This window comes from Magallana gigas, chromosome 9 (assembly GCF_963853765.1).
Source record: "Magallana gigas chromosome 9, xbMagGiga1.1, whole genome shotgun sequence".
NCBI lineage: Eukaryota > Metazoa > Mollusca > Bivalvia > Ostreida > Ostreidae > Magallana > Magallana gigas.
Window position 1 is genome coordinate 19,644,794 of NC_088861.1, and position 19,050 is coordinate 19,663,843.

Genomic DNA, 19,050 nt, shown 5'->3' on the forward strand with positions numbered 1-19,050 from the left:
CATGTATACGGATCCTTTTTAATTACAACAGAGGGGAAAATAAAGATTAAAGCATTAATTATAATCAACATTTATATTTACTCCCTCTCTACATAAAAGAATTATACACGTATTTAGTTTTAAAGCTATCAGGTATAGAAAATTTATGTTTACTAATTGATAGTGTATGGCTTATGTTTATACAAAATTACACTTAAAAATTTAAGATAAATCATGAGATGTATGAATGTATGGCTATTTTGTTGAACACCTAGATTCCTTAATGTGCATTATTCACTTATGGTTAAACATCAAACACGATTTATAGGTAGAAAACTTCATTCATTGACATCACAACAAATGTCGATGTAATTATATCACACATGTACACGTTTGAGAGTAGAAATTTTTTTCGAAGATTTAATCGCCTGAGAGCCATGTTTTCCCCGACCTATGGCTTTCCCCCTTACCACAGGGACAACGAATTGTACACAGGCACGTAGCATCGTTTTTGAAAGTGGGGGGGGGGGGGGGGGGGCAGACTCATCCAAAGATCTTGACAAGCAAAAAAAAAGAAAAAAGGAAAATCTAAAGTCTTCAAACTCCTAATCGGGGGGAGGGGGGGGGGGGGTAGTATATAACTTCAATTTCACTCCTCATATCCTTATTCTCTTACCAATTTTTTACATACTTCCAAAAAAGTGGGGGGGGGGGGGGCAACTCCATCATAATTAAAATTTTATATGTAAATTTTTTAAAAATTGTTGTTGCGAGAAAAAGTGGGGGATGCTACGTGCCTGGTACAGTGTAAATAGATAGCTCCACGAAGTTATAACTGCGGCGTAGTTAATTTTCCTTACTCGACTGAGAGTTAAATGAAATGTCTAACGTTCTATGAAACTATATGGCCATATGAACAACGGGCCAAGAATTTCAATTGTTTTGTTGGTAAAAGCTTCGTAGACAGAATAACCATACAGTTTATATGCATTTGGTTTTTCTCCTACGAGTGAAAGTAAACATTTCTAGAAACAAAAGTTGGCATTTTTCATTTGCTTCCCCACAGGAGACACATTGTGAGTTAATGCAATAAAATTTACTCTGTACTTCATCCTATCCTAAAGAATCTTGACACAGAAACGGCAACAATTAGACTGTTTGTTGTTGTTCAGAACTTTCAGGTTAAAATTGAAGAATTGTTTATGGATGACGAAGGACAATGACAAAGAGCAATGTGTAACCCGAGCTACTCAGGTGACTTAAAATACAGAATTAAAGGACATGAATAAACGTTTTCGAAATATATATCGTTAAGCGAATGCATATCCAGAAAATAATGGCACACAACTTATACGATTATAGAGCAAGTTGCGACAGTTCACGATTTTTAAATTGTGCAGCGTAAATAATGCTGAAAATATTTCTATATTCAACCAATGTACAACTCTTTCAGCGGAAATTAAGACAATCGTCATCCATCCCTCTCTCATCATCACACCAATATCTGTCAATATTGTGAATAGAATTCGTTCACATAAGATATAATTTATATTACATACATCTATTTATTTCCACTCGTATTTTACCTAATTATTTACTTTATATCAATAACATTTTATTCCTTATACAGAATATACTGTACAGTAGATTTACTGTAACAATTGATTCATAAATAACCAAACTCTTATTGGAATTGTAGATATAACGCTTTATTTATAAAATAAATGATATCAGATCACAATAAGTTGACAGACATCCACTCAAAAAGCATATATTCAGGAAACATATGGAAGTTAAATCATACCAGTTTTTCACATTTGAAAAAGAGAGACAACTCCCACAACTGAAGGAAATCAGGACAGTCACACAAATATTGCATACAGAAATAGGCCTTTAAAAAGCACGAATGTAATGATGCACAACAAACAATTAATTTATCAAAAATATCATTAACAAACATTTAAAAAAAAAATGTAAAGTAGGATTATAAGTACTTTACAAACATGTATATATATGCTCCCAAGAAGAAAATCTTAAATTCCAAAAATATTTGACAATTCAATTGGAATTTGATGCCATTTTTGGCAATCAGTATTCATGCCTCAAAGAAAATATAAAATCCTAGCTATGTATTATGTTCCCATACTTTTTTGTACAGCTTTTCTTTCCACACAAAATGCATGATAAACAGTATATGGTGTAAACAACTGCATTATCTTTTAAAATCACGTCAATGACTTTTGTTATGCATTGAGTTTCTAGTCATAAATGAAGATATAAACAAGTAAAGAAATGTTTGATTTGCACAAAAACTGATTGTCAACTGAAGAATAAATATAAAAAAAATAATGAGTTAAATGAAAACTAAATAAACTGACCTAAAAAAGGGGGAAAAGTATCAGGTAATTGATTCTTATACTGTACATGGGAAAATGTATGAAAAGATATTGAAGCACTAAAAACAGATAAGGGCTATAATCATGAACATATTATGTTTTCAAAAGAATGTGCACCCTCCCCTCAATAATGTTTTTCAATATATCTGGAATATTTGATAATGACACAGGACATCACCCATCTATCAATCAATCATCTTTAGTTATTTTTAATGAAAACAAAATTATGTCATACCAATACTTAATATGAAAATAATTCTGAGTAGCACATAATTTTGTTTCTTCTGAAAAATAACAATACAATACTGAGAGAGAGAGAGAGAGAGAGAGAGAGAGAGAGAGAGAGAGAGAGAGAGAGAGAGAGAGAGAGAGAGAGAAAGAGAGAGAGATATGAACTACTTTCTAAATATACACATATCATTGCTTAATTTCAGCATCCAGTACCGTATAATGGATATATTAGCTGGTTGCCAAAATAATCTTATTAACAAGTGCAAACATTAACAGGTAGGAATTACAGGATGTCGAATTAACACCATCTGGAAAATAAAGTACAGAAAATCTTGAACAAATATTGATTCTTTCTTGTCTTTACACTAATCGGCCACATAAGTGAAAATATTTTGAGTTTTATTTTTTTTAAATGAAACAAATGATTTATGGTCACAAACGATTTCAACAGTAATTGAACTCTGATAAGGATAAATTTTGCATTTAGTTTCCAAATTCGCTCTTTTGGACACATTTAGTCCGTGTCCGAGTTTCTTTTTTCTTGCTTTATCATTGATACTGTGTGTCATTTGTGACTATGGAATTGATACAAAAATTATCCGTCATTATAAATGGGTTAGTGACCAAGGGTTACACTTATCAATATATTCTCTGTTAAATATTGTAAAACCGGGCATTAGGTAAAGAAAAAAGACTTATAAGATGGAATTAAATCATGCAGACATTACAGAAAAAAAAAATCATACGTAAATGATACTTTTTAGAACAGCTTAAGTGTTAAAAAAAATGTCCCACACAATAGACTCATAAATAGAAATAATTAACACACATCTAAATTCTAGATATAGCTGACTATGTAAACAAAGTTTTATAAATAGACAAAAGGACATAAAAAGAGAAAACACCAATAATAAATTAACACTAAATAATGAAGCAAGATTATCATCAGTAACACAAAACAAAACTGGAAAAAAAAATCAACAGTGACTAGTTTGTTTGCTCTTCTCTACATTGTTTGAATATATTAGCAACAATAATTAATTCATTTGCAAAACAATAAAGACGTTATATACTAGTAAAAATGTGTTTATGTAATTTCTACAGCCTTTTGATGCATAGATATACCTGTATTTTGTAAATCTGCTAAAGGATTACAACATTGTCAGCTCAATGACAGATAAGTAATAGTAATGGTGCCCACGACTTTCAAAAATGTATTTTGTTAAATTGATATTTCTCCATTTAAAACCAGCTTCCTGATGCATGTAATCTACATTATTTGTTCCTCAAAACTACATTTTCATTTTTAGTAGGCTCTTGCATGAAAAAATGAACACAAAAAATGTTTGTGAAACACTTATGCCCTCCCTCCCTTGGAAACATCCATGAAGAAAATGAATGGAAACTGCAAATAATTGGAATTTTTCTAAGTCAAAGGGGCATAACTCTGTCGAAAATTGCTCGATTGTAATCAAAATGAAACTTGATATATAAGATAAATATGTATACTAAATTTCATTTCAATATGTGCAACCTCTGCGAAGAAAATGAACAGAAACTGCAAATAAGTGGATTTTTTTTTTCAGTCCAAGGGGCATAACTCTGTCGAAAATTGCTCGATCAAATATCAAAGTTGACCTAGATTGATAAATCTGTATTCTAAATGTAATTCCCAGACAGACGGACAGTAGCAAAGCAATATTCCCTCCCTTCTTCGAGGGAGGGGGCATTATAATAAAAAGATTTGTAAGTGTTATAGGAAATGATGTATGACGATTGACTGATGGTCAATCAGTTTAAACCTTTTTTACCCATTTTTATCACAAACATATGGATTCTTTTTATATTTTAAAAGTCATCCCCAAATGAAAATCTTTGGTAAATTAACATTATGCAAATTTATGTGGCCATCTACCTGAAAAGTTTTTACTACAATCTAGATAATGATAATTACTCTCCCGACAAAAAGGAGATTATCTGTAAAAGACAAGAAATAAAACATACAAAATACAATTCAAAAAAATATCAAATAATGAAATAATGGACTTCAGAAGTTATATGGGGGGAAATAAGCAAAAAAATATATATCTTCATTAAAACCACTCTAGCACTTCCTTAAATTCTGCTTGTTACATTCAATGAATTCTAAGAGATCTGTTACATTCAAAAACATGTTTTAAGCTCACAGAGAATAAGTGTGACATCTTTTTTTCACACTAAGTCTGATAATAATCCAAATTTTTTGTAAAAACATGCAAAAAATAATTCAAAGTACAAAAAAACAAAAACCAAGAGAATATTAAGCAAGTAAATTAGATTGTGTATTGCCATTCTATATTCAGGGAATAACTTAATTTTCATGCATTTTCTTATTTTAGCTAATATATTGTAATATATTAGCTAAAAAAAGAAAATGCATGAAAATTAATGTATGTATGTATGCAGTTTCATTTAAGTGCAAAAAAACCAAAATCTTCAATGTTCATCATAATAGCTTCAGTTTTATGCTACTGAATATAAATAATTATTAAAAAGTATCAGAGAGTTCTGCACATATTTCCTTCATTGAACAACTTACCAACCAAACCCCCAAAATTTCACCAGATTTTAAAAAAATAAAAGTTATTCAATAATGCATGATTGAAGGTCAGGTTTTTTTTGCCAAGTGTAAAAACATTTACTGTTCTGATAGCATGTTTGAAGTCCTAATCTAAATACAACTTAGTACATGTATGAATAAATAGAGCTCAAACAACATAGGTAAGCAGTATAAAAGGGCAGCAGATTGTAGAATTAAAGATTTCATTGTGAAATTTCTACACTTAAAATACTACTTTAGGTCAACCAAATAATTTTTTTTCTTTCTAAACTCTAACAACAAAACATCTACCTCTAAAAAAACAAAATTCACAAGAAGTTAATTGTATACAAAAAAAAAATTTGAATTATGGAATGCATGATGATACAAAGAGCATACAATATAATTTTTGTTGTGGGATTTGAAATAAGAATCGAAGCAAAAATAAAAATATTTTTTTATACATGTCTGTATAAAAAAAAAAACCCTACAACAATCATATTTGATTGACATACAATATACAGTGATAGTCTCATTTTATGATTCAGAATATCAACTTCTCAAAAATTTGACATGAATATCAATTTTGCTGTTAAGTGTCAAAAATAAGCTCATACCATTGGTGTTGCACATATATAATTTAAAAGAAAGTAAAAACAACAATTCTGACAAAAGAATTGGCATAACAATTCAATTGTTTTAAATCTTGAACTGAGAAGGAAATCAGTTTGATTCCGATAAAGTAAACCAACTTTCACTTAATTGTGTGCAGAAAAATTTCATGATTTACGGAAACCACAGCATTGCAAATATTTATTGCAGTAAACAAGTTTTGGGATTTTTTTTTTGATTTTTTTATTCCTTATATATTTGTTTAAGATTATCAACATTTTAAGGCTCCATTGCAAAAATTAATTAATTGCCAAAAATTAGTTTGTAAATTGTGAAATAAAGATTGCACATGCTAATAAAATTTGGTTTACAGTATTGTGTACATATTTTCATTAACATAAACAGAAATCATTTAGTGAACTATATTTATCAAATTTTCATTTACAGCAACAGAATATTGCTGGTAAGTATGCAACTGGTTTGGGTAACATTTTCATTTTAATATTGTGTACATTTTGACTGATTATCAAATAAAAACTTATGCCATAAGAAACCTTTATATATAATGCAGTATTCATTTCACATTGAGGTACTACTTACAGAGGTAGGCCTTTTTAACATCAGATACATGTACACTGTAAAAAGCATTTAATTCTCAGATATATTTTTTTATCATGTCAATATAAATATCTATTTTGTTCTTTCAAATATCATCTATGGAGATGGAGAGTTTTAAAAATGAAAACATTTTCATCTCATATATAATACAGACATGAATTATAATGACATTTACAGCAAAACAATAACAGCATTATGTTGCACTAATTGTCAGAGTTAAGAAAACTCTTGCTTGAAGCTAAACCAACAACATTGAGGAGAATGCAGCTTTCAAACACACAGATGACCCGGAACTGGATTGTCATCACCAAAATGAGGCTGACAGCACATGTGTACTACACATCAAAGCTTTGCTTCTTTTGTGTATAGAGTCAGATAATATATCCAGATAAATAATAAAGGAAATAAAACATTTTCGATCATAAAATTGTGCATTTTTTACTTCGTTTAGGCGCTTTGACTGGTGGACTTTCATTAGCTTGAAACCGCCTGCAAAAAAAAATTACACTTGTCTGACTTGATCGAAATATCATTGAGCAAATATACAATTGTTATTTATAAATAATAATGATGCCATATATATTTGGGTTGAAAGGTAAAATGAGAATTTATACACAGAAACTTCAAACAAGAGTCCTTAATTAATACTTTGATTGAAATTTACAGTTTCCTCCTCAATACAGAATTTGAAATTCAAAGTTCTTAAGCAATGCCTTTATTTTTTACATTGTTCAGCAGAGCCAAGTGTAATTAAAATATGTCATCTTACTAGTAGGTAACTGTATCTGTGACAAACTTTCATAAGAATTTGCATTATGAATTAAATCAAAATATAGAATTAACGCCATCAAAATACAGAGATCATGCCCTCAGACAATAAAACCGTGACCAAGTCACTTTTGAACTCTCACTTTTCCACTGTGTACATATATTCCTACTCTATAAGTCACAGATTGGGATAAAAAAGCGACTTCATCAAAGTTTTACAGTTCCAGAGCCAGAACTCTTTATTGTAGAAGAGAGTTGGCCTTAACTTTAAAAAGCCTTCACTGATCCAGTGGGCTTATAGACTCATTTTAAAAAGACCTTGGACTTTCGATAATGACGTAACTATTATATCTTGCATTAAAACACGATAAAAATGACACTAGTTTTAAGCTAAATATGCACTGTTGCATAGTCTTAGCTCAAAAGCCAGACAGATCTTGTTGATTATAGTGTCCAGCAATGAAATAGACAGGCCTACGTCACACTGCTGTTTGACATAAGTACCCAAAGTCCAAGCTCTTGTTAAAATGGTTCTACATCCTGCCGAACACTGAGCCACTTACCTAATAATTCTAACCAGATCATAGAAAGCTTTGTCTACATTCATCCTGACTTTGGCACTTGCTTCAATATAACTAATCTTCAACTGGGCTGAGAGTTCTTGTCCCTCTTCTCTTGTAACCTGTTAAAAATATCTCATATTTATGTATTTTCTCAAAATTGCAATTTTTGAAACATCAAAGTATCAATTTATATTTGTATGCATACATGTATCATTGTTTTTCGTAAAGCATACTACATATATGTACTAGGGAAATTAACATTACTAAAAAGCTTAATTCTTTGACATACCGTATAAAGCTAAAATATAAAGCTAAATGTTCTATGATCATTGATAGCTGAAAGAACAAGGTACATGTACCGGTATTTTGAAGTCTATTTGGTCTTAACTCTCTCAAACTTTGGTTAATATATAGGTGTGTTTTAACATTTGTTCAGTATGCACATGCAAATACATGTAAACATGCATTTGTACAATAGTTCAGTTCAACGTTGGCTTTAAAAAAAAAAAAATCATAATGGACATATCATTGTCAGATAGATTATGTAATACAAGTGTTTTCCTTATTTTTAATAAAAAATTTAGTGTTTTGTGAGTGTTTATTTAAAACATCTCTAGTTACTTATGTGTGAAAACTATCTTCAAGTATTACAACTTGAATATTTGAAAACTTCTTGCATAATCATCAGTTCTGTTTTTATTTGGACCCTGTATAACTGTGAATGCATAACTGGTCTACTCAATCAGTAACCTACGTATTCATCTGGACTTTGTATAAATGTAACCTACTGAATAAAAAAAAACGAAATTCGGTATTTATCTGGAATCTGTATACTAAATGTAAGCTACTGAATCATTAAGACAAAATTCAGTATTTATCTGGAATCTGTATAAATATAACCTCCTAATTCAATAAGACAAAATTCAGCATCCATTTGGAATCTGTATAAATGTAACCTACCGAATAAATAAGACAAAATTTGGTATTCATCTGGACATGTTAAACTGTTACGTAACTGCATAACTTTAATTATGACTAGTCTGGATTTCTGGTAACTTATCTTAATTAACCAATATAATTTATTATCATATTTGCGTAATCAATTCATTTATGAATATAAAGTTATTAAGATACAATCAGCACACGTACCATCCTCGAGTGTTCCAGGTCCGCTTTATTCGCCACCAGTATCATGGGGAACTCCTCTCGGTCTTTTACACGGAGAATCTGTTTGTGGAATTTGTAGGCTTCGTTGAAACTGCAACAAGAAGCAAATGTTTGGGGAATGCTTATTTTGATAGTTTTTTTTTTACTGTGGTTTCATCAATATTTGTTGAATACCAATGTTTGTGGATTTCATTGTAAAGTTTATCCATGAAATAAAATGTTCATTGATCATTGGCCACGAATTTACATATCCTTGAAACTGTTATTTTTACTTTATCCACAAAAATTGATACCCTTGAATAGTATTTGAATAGCACATATCTAAATATACCCAACAAATGGCCAACATACCAAGTTCTCATCAGAAATCAACAAAATTTTGCTCCCATGAAAAATTTTATGCTTCAAAAGTATATATATATACATGTATGTACATGTATAACTTGACTTTCTTTGACATAATTCTTTAAAAAGTATATGTTAAGTTATAATTGGTTCGCATCAAACTACGTACAGTTAAGTCACTGTTTTGACAATAAATACCCATAAAAATATGGCAGTATATTCAAGAACAAGAGTATTACAAACATGCTTTTATTGTTGCTAAATAAATCAAAATTACGAAAGTAGTTTTGCAAAATAAAATGGTCAGATCTTCCTCATGCATGCACCAGGGACAGTCACGGCATTCCACCTGGCAATTATATTTGCAATTGTTTCTGCAACATATGGAAAGAAATCCTTCAGAATTTATTAATATAAACTAAATCTGTACAACAGCAGAGTGACACTATTTCAGACATAAAAGTACAATTGTATTCATGAGAAACATCTTGAAACATCCAAAGTACCGCATGGATTTTGAATCGCTCGTACTTTTAAACTTCCTCTAAAATAGATACTATGTCATGGTTTTCATAAGGGCGTTGTTGGTTTTTTATTTTTCAGTTGTTGGAAATGTTGGAGATACATGTATTAAAAATTACTGTTAAATTTCAAAAATGTTTAAATACTGCTAATATTCATGAAATACCATCCACCATCCCCCCCCCCCCCCCAAAAAAAAATTTTTTTTTAATGGGCGTTCAGTGGATTAAAATTGAGAGTCTTACAATGGAACAAATAAAATACGTATTAAATAATTTGAACGTTGGATCATTGCACTGATATATTTATGAACACAATATTACATCCTTTCATATATATATCCTTACATATTATTGTAACCTATTCGACCGATACAACAACTTTCTACAATGCAGACCTACCATTAATTTAATCACATTTGACCTTGACAACAGGACACAATAAGATCATACTTCTTGGTACTATGATAAAAATTTTATGCCCCGCCACTGATACATTTTATGTTTTTCCTCCTCTGCGATTATTTTTAAATCATATAAATAGGTCATAGTGACCTTAGTTTTTCCTCCTGTAAAAGGACCTGTGTTAAAGTTGCATATATATAGCCAAGACTATTGAGTGTACTCAGTGTACTGGTAGCACCCTTTAACTGCTACAAATCTTACATTTACCGAAAACAACAAGGAAGAATTGATGTGAGATGGCCTTAACCTGTAGCTATAAAAAACGAGAAAAAACACCATTGATTTCTTTTTTATGACTTACAATTGACTTCATTGTTGCTTTGATATTTCAAGGACCAGGCTGAGAGAGAGAGAGAGAGAGAGAGAGAGAGAGAGAGAGAGAGAGAGAGAGAGAGAGAGAGAACTTAAAATTATGTACTAGCAGCTTTTCTCAGCCTTGAAACAGAGTACAAAGTACTTAATCTGAAACAATTATTTCACTACTGGGCTCCCTATTTCACTCAGTCCTTGTAGCGCGACATGTGCAAGCATAAGTCCTACAGGCACTTAGTACAAGTAGTGGCAAACACTTACACTGGCCTCCACCAAATACACCTACGGTACTAATATCACTGTGGACTGACTGATAAACACACAGACACCCACCTCATTTACGGTACTAAAATCTTACAGTGTAAACGGCAATTTATTCAATTAAACCTAACAATAAATCTGTCCCCTTATCATGTTGCTGATCCATGATGTATATTCAGCATTTAATGAAATACTGGAACACAGACTTTACTTAATCTATTAAAAGTTTTTTTTTTCATGATCCTTTGAACCAGTTTCCTTTATTATGCAACCTATGAAATACATATATTGTACAGGTACATGCATAGATACATATATTTTTACATCTAACGAGTATGATTGCCTCTATTTCATACGGAAACTTGTAGTTAATTCATAGCTCTATAGAAACAGCCAGACTGAAATCTACACGCCCAATTCGTCGATTGGTCGAAACCTACAGAGACCTAAGAAAAATCAGGGATTGTACGAAATGATGATGATGTACCAGACTCAAATTCCCATAGGAGACAATTTGGCCGTTTCGCTTAGCTAACGTACTGATGTACATTAACAGTAATTTAGTTGATTTAAGTTACTTTTTAGTACAATCAATTTATTAAAAGAAAGATGTAAACATAAACAATAAAAGGATTTCTTTGGTGATTCATGCAGATTGTGAAGGTAACGATCATTGCAGAAAAAATTTATATTACCCGTTAACGTCGTTTTGGGTTTTTTTTTGGTTTTTTTTTGCAATGTGGCCACCTTCATATCCCACTGGATCACCAAAGAAAGCATTTTATTTATTGTTTATAAATACATGCAATAGGTTAGCAGTTGTTTGAAGACGGTTGCATGGGCTCTCTGCAATGGCAGAAATATCAAAGTCCTGGTCCCCCCTTTTTTCAATTCCAAGTTCATGAACCTGTACCACAAGATTAAATAGCCAAGGGTTCTAAACTGTATGAACAGATGAACTAGTCTAAGAAAACTTGGTCAAGAATCAGATATGTCTGATATGAACTAAATTTGCCTTACCAAGCCAGCATAAGGAAATTGGGATAATTTGGTTAATATATGCATTTGTGCTTAAAAGAACCTCTTTAATTTGAAAATTTGAATCATTAATTAAAATGTTTCAAAAAAAATAAATATAATCAATAGTGAATTTTTAAGGAAAAAACGAAAAGGAAAAAAATTGGACCAGACTTCACCCAAGGAATACCGGTACTTAACGCTTAACATACTCAATTTTAGAAGTTATTAAGCAACTCTTCAAACTCATAAGTCACAAAAAACTCAACAATATTTTGTTCCTCAGAAACGAAACTGCAAACCATCCCCCTCCCCCCCCCCCCCCCCCCCCGACACAAAAACATGTTCTCTCATGGACCTCTCTCCTTCTATTGTTTTATCATACCTTGCGTACACAAGTACGAACTCCTCCCCTAACCTCATATACTTCTTTGTTTTGTTTACATACCTTGCCCTGTCTGTAACAGAGTACACCAGTAGGAACCCCTCCCCTGATCTCATATATTGTTCCCTCATGGCGCAGAACTCTTCTTGTCCGGCTGTGTCTAAAACTGCAATACAAAAAATGGTAAATTTATGTCATAACACCAAGTTCATTAAAAATTAAAAAAATTTCCACAGAGCACAAAAATTTGTTGCTTTTTTTTTTTTTTTAAATATGTCTGTGTGCATTTTTGCAGGGATAGGGTATGGGTTGGATTGGAATGGGATGATAAGTGGTACTATTATACCTTTTTAAAATGTTTTCACTGTGCAATTTTCTTAACACATTTCCAGTATTTTCTGTCTGAATTGCACTGAATCATTATTTTTACTCAACAACTAAAAGTCAAAGATCTATAAAGTAGTACAGTAAAACTCGTTTAGTACCAACACGGATATAGCGAATTTTGGGATGTAGCAAAGTTTTTTTTAGTCCCCAGTAAAATTCTTAACAAATCTTTGCAAAATTTTACGTTTATAAGGAATTCGGATATAATGAATTTACGGATATAACGAACTGATTTTGAGTCCCATAGAGGTAAATGTTACTGAAATTTAACACCTTTATAACAAATTTCTTTACAGTTAAAAAAAGGTTTGCACTACGAGTTAACAAAATAGTTTGAAATCACAATCCGATTATTTAAGGTATCAAAGTAATGAATTTTTATTTTAAGCCTCAAGTAGCAAAAATTATAGTCTGGTGAAAGAAAACATGTATATAGTGAATTCGCTATAGATATTATAATGAATTCGTTATATGGATATAACGAATCACTGATATAACGAAGTAAATCCATTGGTCCCTAGGACTTCACTATAACCAAGTTTTACTGTATATGGCAAATATGCATAATATATTTCTGCAGGTCTTTGAGAATGTATCAACAATTTTTTGAGACGGCTGTTGGTGAGGGGAGGGGGGTTGTTGGAGCTCTGGGAGGGAGTGGAAGGGGGAATGTGGTTCACTGAAACCAACACATCCCTAAAGTGTTGGAGTTGGGGGGGGGGGGGGGGGTGTTGGGGGGGGGGGGGGGGGGTGTTACAAAGGTCATTGGAGTGCTAAGCACTGTTTATGATAGTACAATGCACGTTTTGACAAAGCGTATTAAATGCTTCATGTATGCATTCGTATCGCATTGATATACATGTTTACTTAGCTTTCAATTATTTTCTTTTTAAATTCGAAATCCTTTTTTCATAATTTTTAATTACTGCCTGTTTGGCATGTTTTCAATCCTATTCAACTAGCAAACTTCATATTAATATCCAGCTTGGTAAGCTCATAAATATCTCAAATTCCTTCTCCCTGTGTGTGTGCGTTCATTTTTGAAAATGCAGTTTACATTGCTAGAAAAAAATTAAAAGTGTTTTAAGGAAAAGGAAATGTAATATTTGTTCAGCATAAGATAACATTTGTCAAGTGGATACAATGTGGCAGCTAGCGAAAGTATTTTTTCAAATGCTTAGAAGAAGAAAAAAACCCGATAATTCTGTTTGAGAACAATTGAGGGCATAAAAATAAATTGAAAGCTTTACATGTATTTAAATGTTAGGTGCAAAATTCATCATGGTTAGAACTGCATGCAGTTTGATTATTTTTATTCTTTAATCTTAGCCATTTTCAAAGACCAAGTTTTCACATAATACATTTGTTAAAACTTTTTAGAATTTTAAATGGTTCTAAAAATTTGATTAGCTGACAATCTAAAGGCATCTAGAGACATTAATAAATTATAATGCTAGAATTGTGAAAACATAATAGCTATAAACGAGGCATAGAGCTCACAGGGAAGATTCTAGATACAAAGACACCCAGATGAATATGTTACATTGTTTCAAGAACACCCTCTTTTAGGCTAACGGTATCTTTATAATCTGTCATAACAGGAAGCGCATTCTTGAAAGACACATATGAATTAAAAATCTACAGAGAGAGGGAGAGAGAGAGAGGGAGAGAGAGAGAGTTGTTTGCATAATACTCATCACAATCATTTCAACAGAGAGAGAAAGAGATTTGCAGTTCAAAATTTATTCAACATGTATTGCCCCTTCCCCCCAAAATCCAAATAATCACTTCCACTTTTTTTTTTTCAAAGATATTGTGAGTGTATTGAAATAAACATTTCTTACATTCATTAATGACAAATCTCACTTTTCTTTCACAATATTTATTCTAAATACACACTAGTAAAATAATTTGCACATTAATGTCTAGGATTTTTTTTTTCCCTCTTCTTTTCCAAGAATGTCAAGCCTGGGGCTTCACAAATGAATGATTAAAACTAAGTTTTGCCAGTAAATAAAAAGGAGGATTTTTTGAAATTAATTTTGATTTAAATAACACAGATGAATAAAAAATAATATAATGACCCCACCCCTATTTGTTAAATATTCAAAGAATTTTATGGAAAAAAAATACCTATATAAAACATTAATGGAATAACTGAAAGAAATATTGAGGCTGCAATTTTGTTTAAAAGTTGTGGGACATTTTGTGCATGCCACAATCTCAATTTCCACTGCAGCAATATTCAAATTATGGAGGAGAATTTACAACTGTTTACTTAGCTAGTGCCCCTAATGGCCACTTTAACCACAGTCCCCTTTGTTTTGTTTCAGATCTCAAAATCACTTATAACCTACTTAGATTAAATAGAACGTGTACACCACTGACTGACTGCATCAATTTCGCTTTCCAAGTTTAAGTAGCTCTCACCATATGTATATTTAATTATGCATATTTTGCACAGTTAAACTTAGTACACATATTAAAGTTAAACTTTTCTGCTGCATATTAACATGAAGAATATCATGAGATATTTGGAATTTTAAAAAATAATTAAAAATTCGGCCATTTGTGCATTAATTACTTGAAAAAAAAACAACAACCAAACAACCATGACTGGGAAGCAATTCAAAAGAAATTTGGAATGAAGATTAAATTTCAGAGGTGACATGCTGTAAATTACTATAGTTTCACACAGAAGGATGAGGAAGCTAGCCCATTGATATAAAGGTTGTACGCTCCTCCAACCTATTAATACAAAATTTTAAAAATCCTATAGCTTTACATTATATTAAGTACTGTAATCAATAATCAAGATTTTAATTTCCGTTATACAAGGTATATTCTATATACAGTACATGTGCACTAAAGTTTCACTCCCATCTAAAATTTTATTATTTAATTGAATTATTATGATCCCTGAATTTTTATTTATAACAGGAATTAAAACTTGTAAGCTGGCTCATAGAAGTCTCTGCAATTTTTACCATCAAAACCTGCCAATAGTTATTTTTCTCTGACAAAAATATGTATTCCTATATATTTCGTTATGCTATATATAACAGTGAAAGGGATTCTAATACTAATTCTATATTAAGTTTATATAGCCTTTATACATATGTGTATTGGGTATGCCTGTTTTTAATTGACTTAAATTGACATAAAAACTGACAGGATCTTAAATTTCCTCACACTCAATAAACATATGGTAATTGGTAAAGAAATCTGGCAAATATACCTTTTACTTCTGTATATTTTTGTTTGTGTATCTATTTATACAGTAAAAGTATATCAATCAAGTAGTTCTAAGAAATTTTAAAAACTAACTGTGAAAATACTTAAGGCACATTTTTTTTTTAACAATGAATTTTTAATTCTTCCTGCCGTTGCTTTTTAAATACAATACATTCATGCCATAAAAAAAATAGTTCCTGATTTCCCTTAGACCGTGATGTTAATTTTGTGCAAGCCATTCAGTAAATTTTTTTTCCCTGACAAAGCCACCTGTTGCTAACTAATCAACGCTGGCTTTCAAAAAAACACATAACTGCAACATTGATGACAAAGTAAAAAAAAAAAATAATAATTCTCTCTGCATAGACCTTAGCTTTGATATTAAAAATATTTGTTAAATTTCCATTTAAATAATTTAAACAGTTTACTATACTATGTTCTGTTCTGCAAGTCAAACATTAATTAATTTTTAAAGTTCTATTTCTGATCATCCATCTTTTTTAAAGACTCAGATTTGATAAGAATCACAAAATTTATAGTTAATTGTTTGAATGCTTGCATGCAGATAAAAATGCATGTATACCTGTGTAAGTTTAATTAAAAAATAATGTTCAGAATTTCCATCAAAATGCCGACACTTTCTTTACATACAATGAATATGAAACCTGCACTCCAGATAGAAAGCTAGCTTACACAATGCATAGAACAGGAAATGGAGCTCTCAATACCCAAAGCCCTTATGTCATTGTATTTTTGCAATGAGAAAATCCAGCCACACCTATTCTTTGATAAATACAAAGCATATTGATGGTGACTTTGTCATTGAGTATGTTGAGTTTTAATTTACACAATTATTACAATTATCTATAAGGCTTTCTTTGTTTGCTGATCGAAGCAGTGCAGTAAATTTATGCATTTCTCTTTCTTTAAAAGGAACTAGGAATACTGTAAGAAATCATCATCATATCAAAGAAGATTTACAAGTACATACATGTAAATAAATTTATCTAAAATGTTTTTGTTGAATATGAAATTATTCGTTAAAAAATGTAATACATTTATCATTGAAAACAATCAATAGTTTTACATAATTAGCATATACAACTGGATCCCGTCATAGACCCCCCCCCCTTCCACACCCCCCCCCCCTTCCACACCATCCCTCTTAACACAGAAATGTTGATAATGATAGCAACAACAGTAAGAACCAAAAATAGTCAGAATTTTTTTTTGAGGGGCCTAGGCCAGTGGGAGTGGGTTGGGGGTGGGGGGCCTGGGATGGGATTGGGGGTGACAATAATATCCCCTAATGGATAATTTGTCCCGCATTACGAAAATGTTGAGAGTGGATTGTAGATTGGTCGCAGAGACTAAGTACTAGCTAGCATCACTTACTGTCTAGTCTTGCGACCACTTCATCTATGACGCACTGTTTGGTATAGGAATCTTCTATTGTTGGATCATAGTCTGTTACAAAATATGACTGAAACAAAGAGAGTACAACATCAATCTCACTGGTCAAGAAAAAAAAGTAAACAATTCATATCCATGCATACTATATATAGAAGTCTCACGGACAATTCATAATTAAGCTTTAGAAAACATTTGTCTCTGTGCATGTTGCAGTGATTTTTCTCAGTTTTTGAAAAGAAACATGTGGCTTTTGAATTGAGAGAAATCAGCTGTGTTGGTATTCCTTTATTCAAAGCTATCAAATTCCAATTAATTTTGCTACTTGAAATGGTATTATCATTACAAAGCATACATCCTGTGCAAATCTTGATATTTTGAAATAAGCCTTATTGTTTGCAGACTTTTCATATAGAAAAAAATGCATATAACCTTTTTTAAAGAATTAAGTGGCCTATAAATATTTTACCTTATTTTATGCTAAGACTATCTGAAGAGTATCTGTCGAGCAAGGCATTAAGGTTGTGATCTCTTTTAATATATACCATTAAATTACATAATATCTATGACTGAATGGGTTCAGGTGGGTTCAGGAAGTCCTATTATCTGATATAATAACTGATATTTTAAGTGATTAAGTTTGCTCAGATACACACTATAGTGTCAACATCCATCATTTATGTAAACTTCCCAGAGTAACAACACATGCATTGGTAACTAAAATTAGTTTTGACTCTTTTCCAAAACTACAAGGATTTGCAGCAGCTCTGGAGTTACATATGTACGATAAACAATGTTGCCTAGCTTATAGTGAGATGTCACAGACATTTAATTTGGTAATATATATAAACACGATTAAAATTTGTATTACATAGCAAAAAGATCAGATCATGATTTATAGCTATCATCGTGGCTATAAGGAATAAGAATTACTTCACAATAAATGATATTTGCCCTAAGCATGTTTGCCATAACTGTGTTTCACTGTAGCTGTAGTTTATATTCTGACATTGTGTACACACTAATTAAAAATATTTTACATAACCTTAAGTATTTTTTAAAATCATCTAGATTTATTGCTGGGGACATTGAACAAAAAATTGTTTATACTTCCATCATTCATTTTCACACGAATTGACAATTATGCAATAAAAAGTAATGTCAAACAGACTAAATCATTGAGAATCATTTCTAAAACATAATATATCCTTGTTTTTAATTAACTTGACACTGTCACTATACGAAATAAAATATGGGCCTTTCTCGTAAATTTTTGTTTGCTAGACTTTGACCAATCCAAAAATTGGTCATTTCTCAGTCCTAGCTATACAATGGAATAGAAAGGCACTTGTGAATCACACACTGAATCACCACCCATTTAATGAGGGACACACAAACTTACTCTCAGATAGTATACTGGGACGAGACATACACTTTACCTGTATAAATTGGATTGTGAGTGCACTTTTTCCTACGCCGCCACCACCGACGACAACAAGCCTGTAGCTTTGACTGTAATTATTCGAATCCCTAGACATATTTACTGTGAATGTTTACATGTCAAAATGCAAAATGGCGGAAGTGAATCATTCGGAATACCTCTTGGCTTTTTATTTCCCAAGAGTAATCCGAAAGCTGTACAATATTTTTCTGATTGTCGTGCAGAAAAAGATAAATTCCTTTAAACACAATTTTTAGTTTAAAAATTTTGATTTTGATTTTTTTAGCGACAAGAGTTGCAAATTTGTGAAAAATAGCGAGAATCCGTTAAAATCCGAATGAATCATTTTTCAACTTTCCC

General features: G+C 31.4%; 1 protein-coding gene across 1 annotated transcript; it reads right to left on the reverse strand.

Moving 5' to 3' along the window:
- Positions 1-1,663: 1,663 nt before the first annotated feature.
- LOC105345355 (ras-related protein R-Ras2) lies at positions 1,664-18,847 on the reverse strand. Its single transcript, XM_034478423.2, has 6 exons — positions 18,689-18,847; positions 17,235-17,322; positions 12,282-12,384; positions 8,895-9,003; positions 7,746-7,864; positions 1,664-6,903 (listed from the first exon to the last, which is right to left on the reverse strand). The coding sequence occupies exons 1-6, from the start codon at positions 18,785-18,787 to the stop codon at positions 6,834-6,836; spliced, it is 588 nt and encodes a 195-aa protein (XP_034334314.1). The 5' UTR covers positions 18,788-18,847; the 3' UTR covers positions 1,664-6,833.
- Between the last annotated feature and the right edge of the window lie 203 nt (positions 18,848-19,050).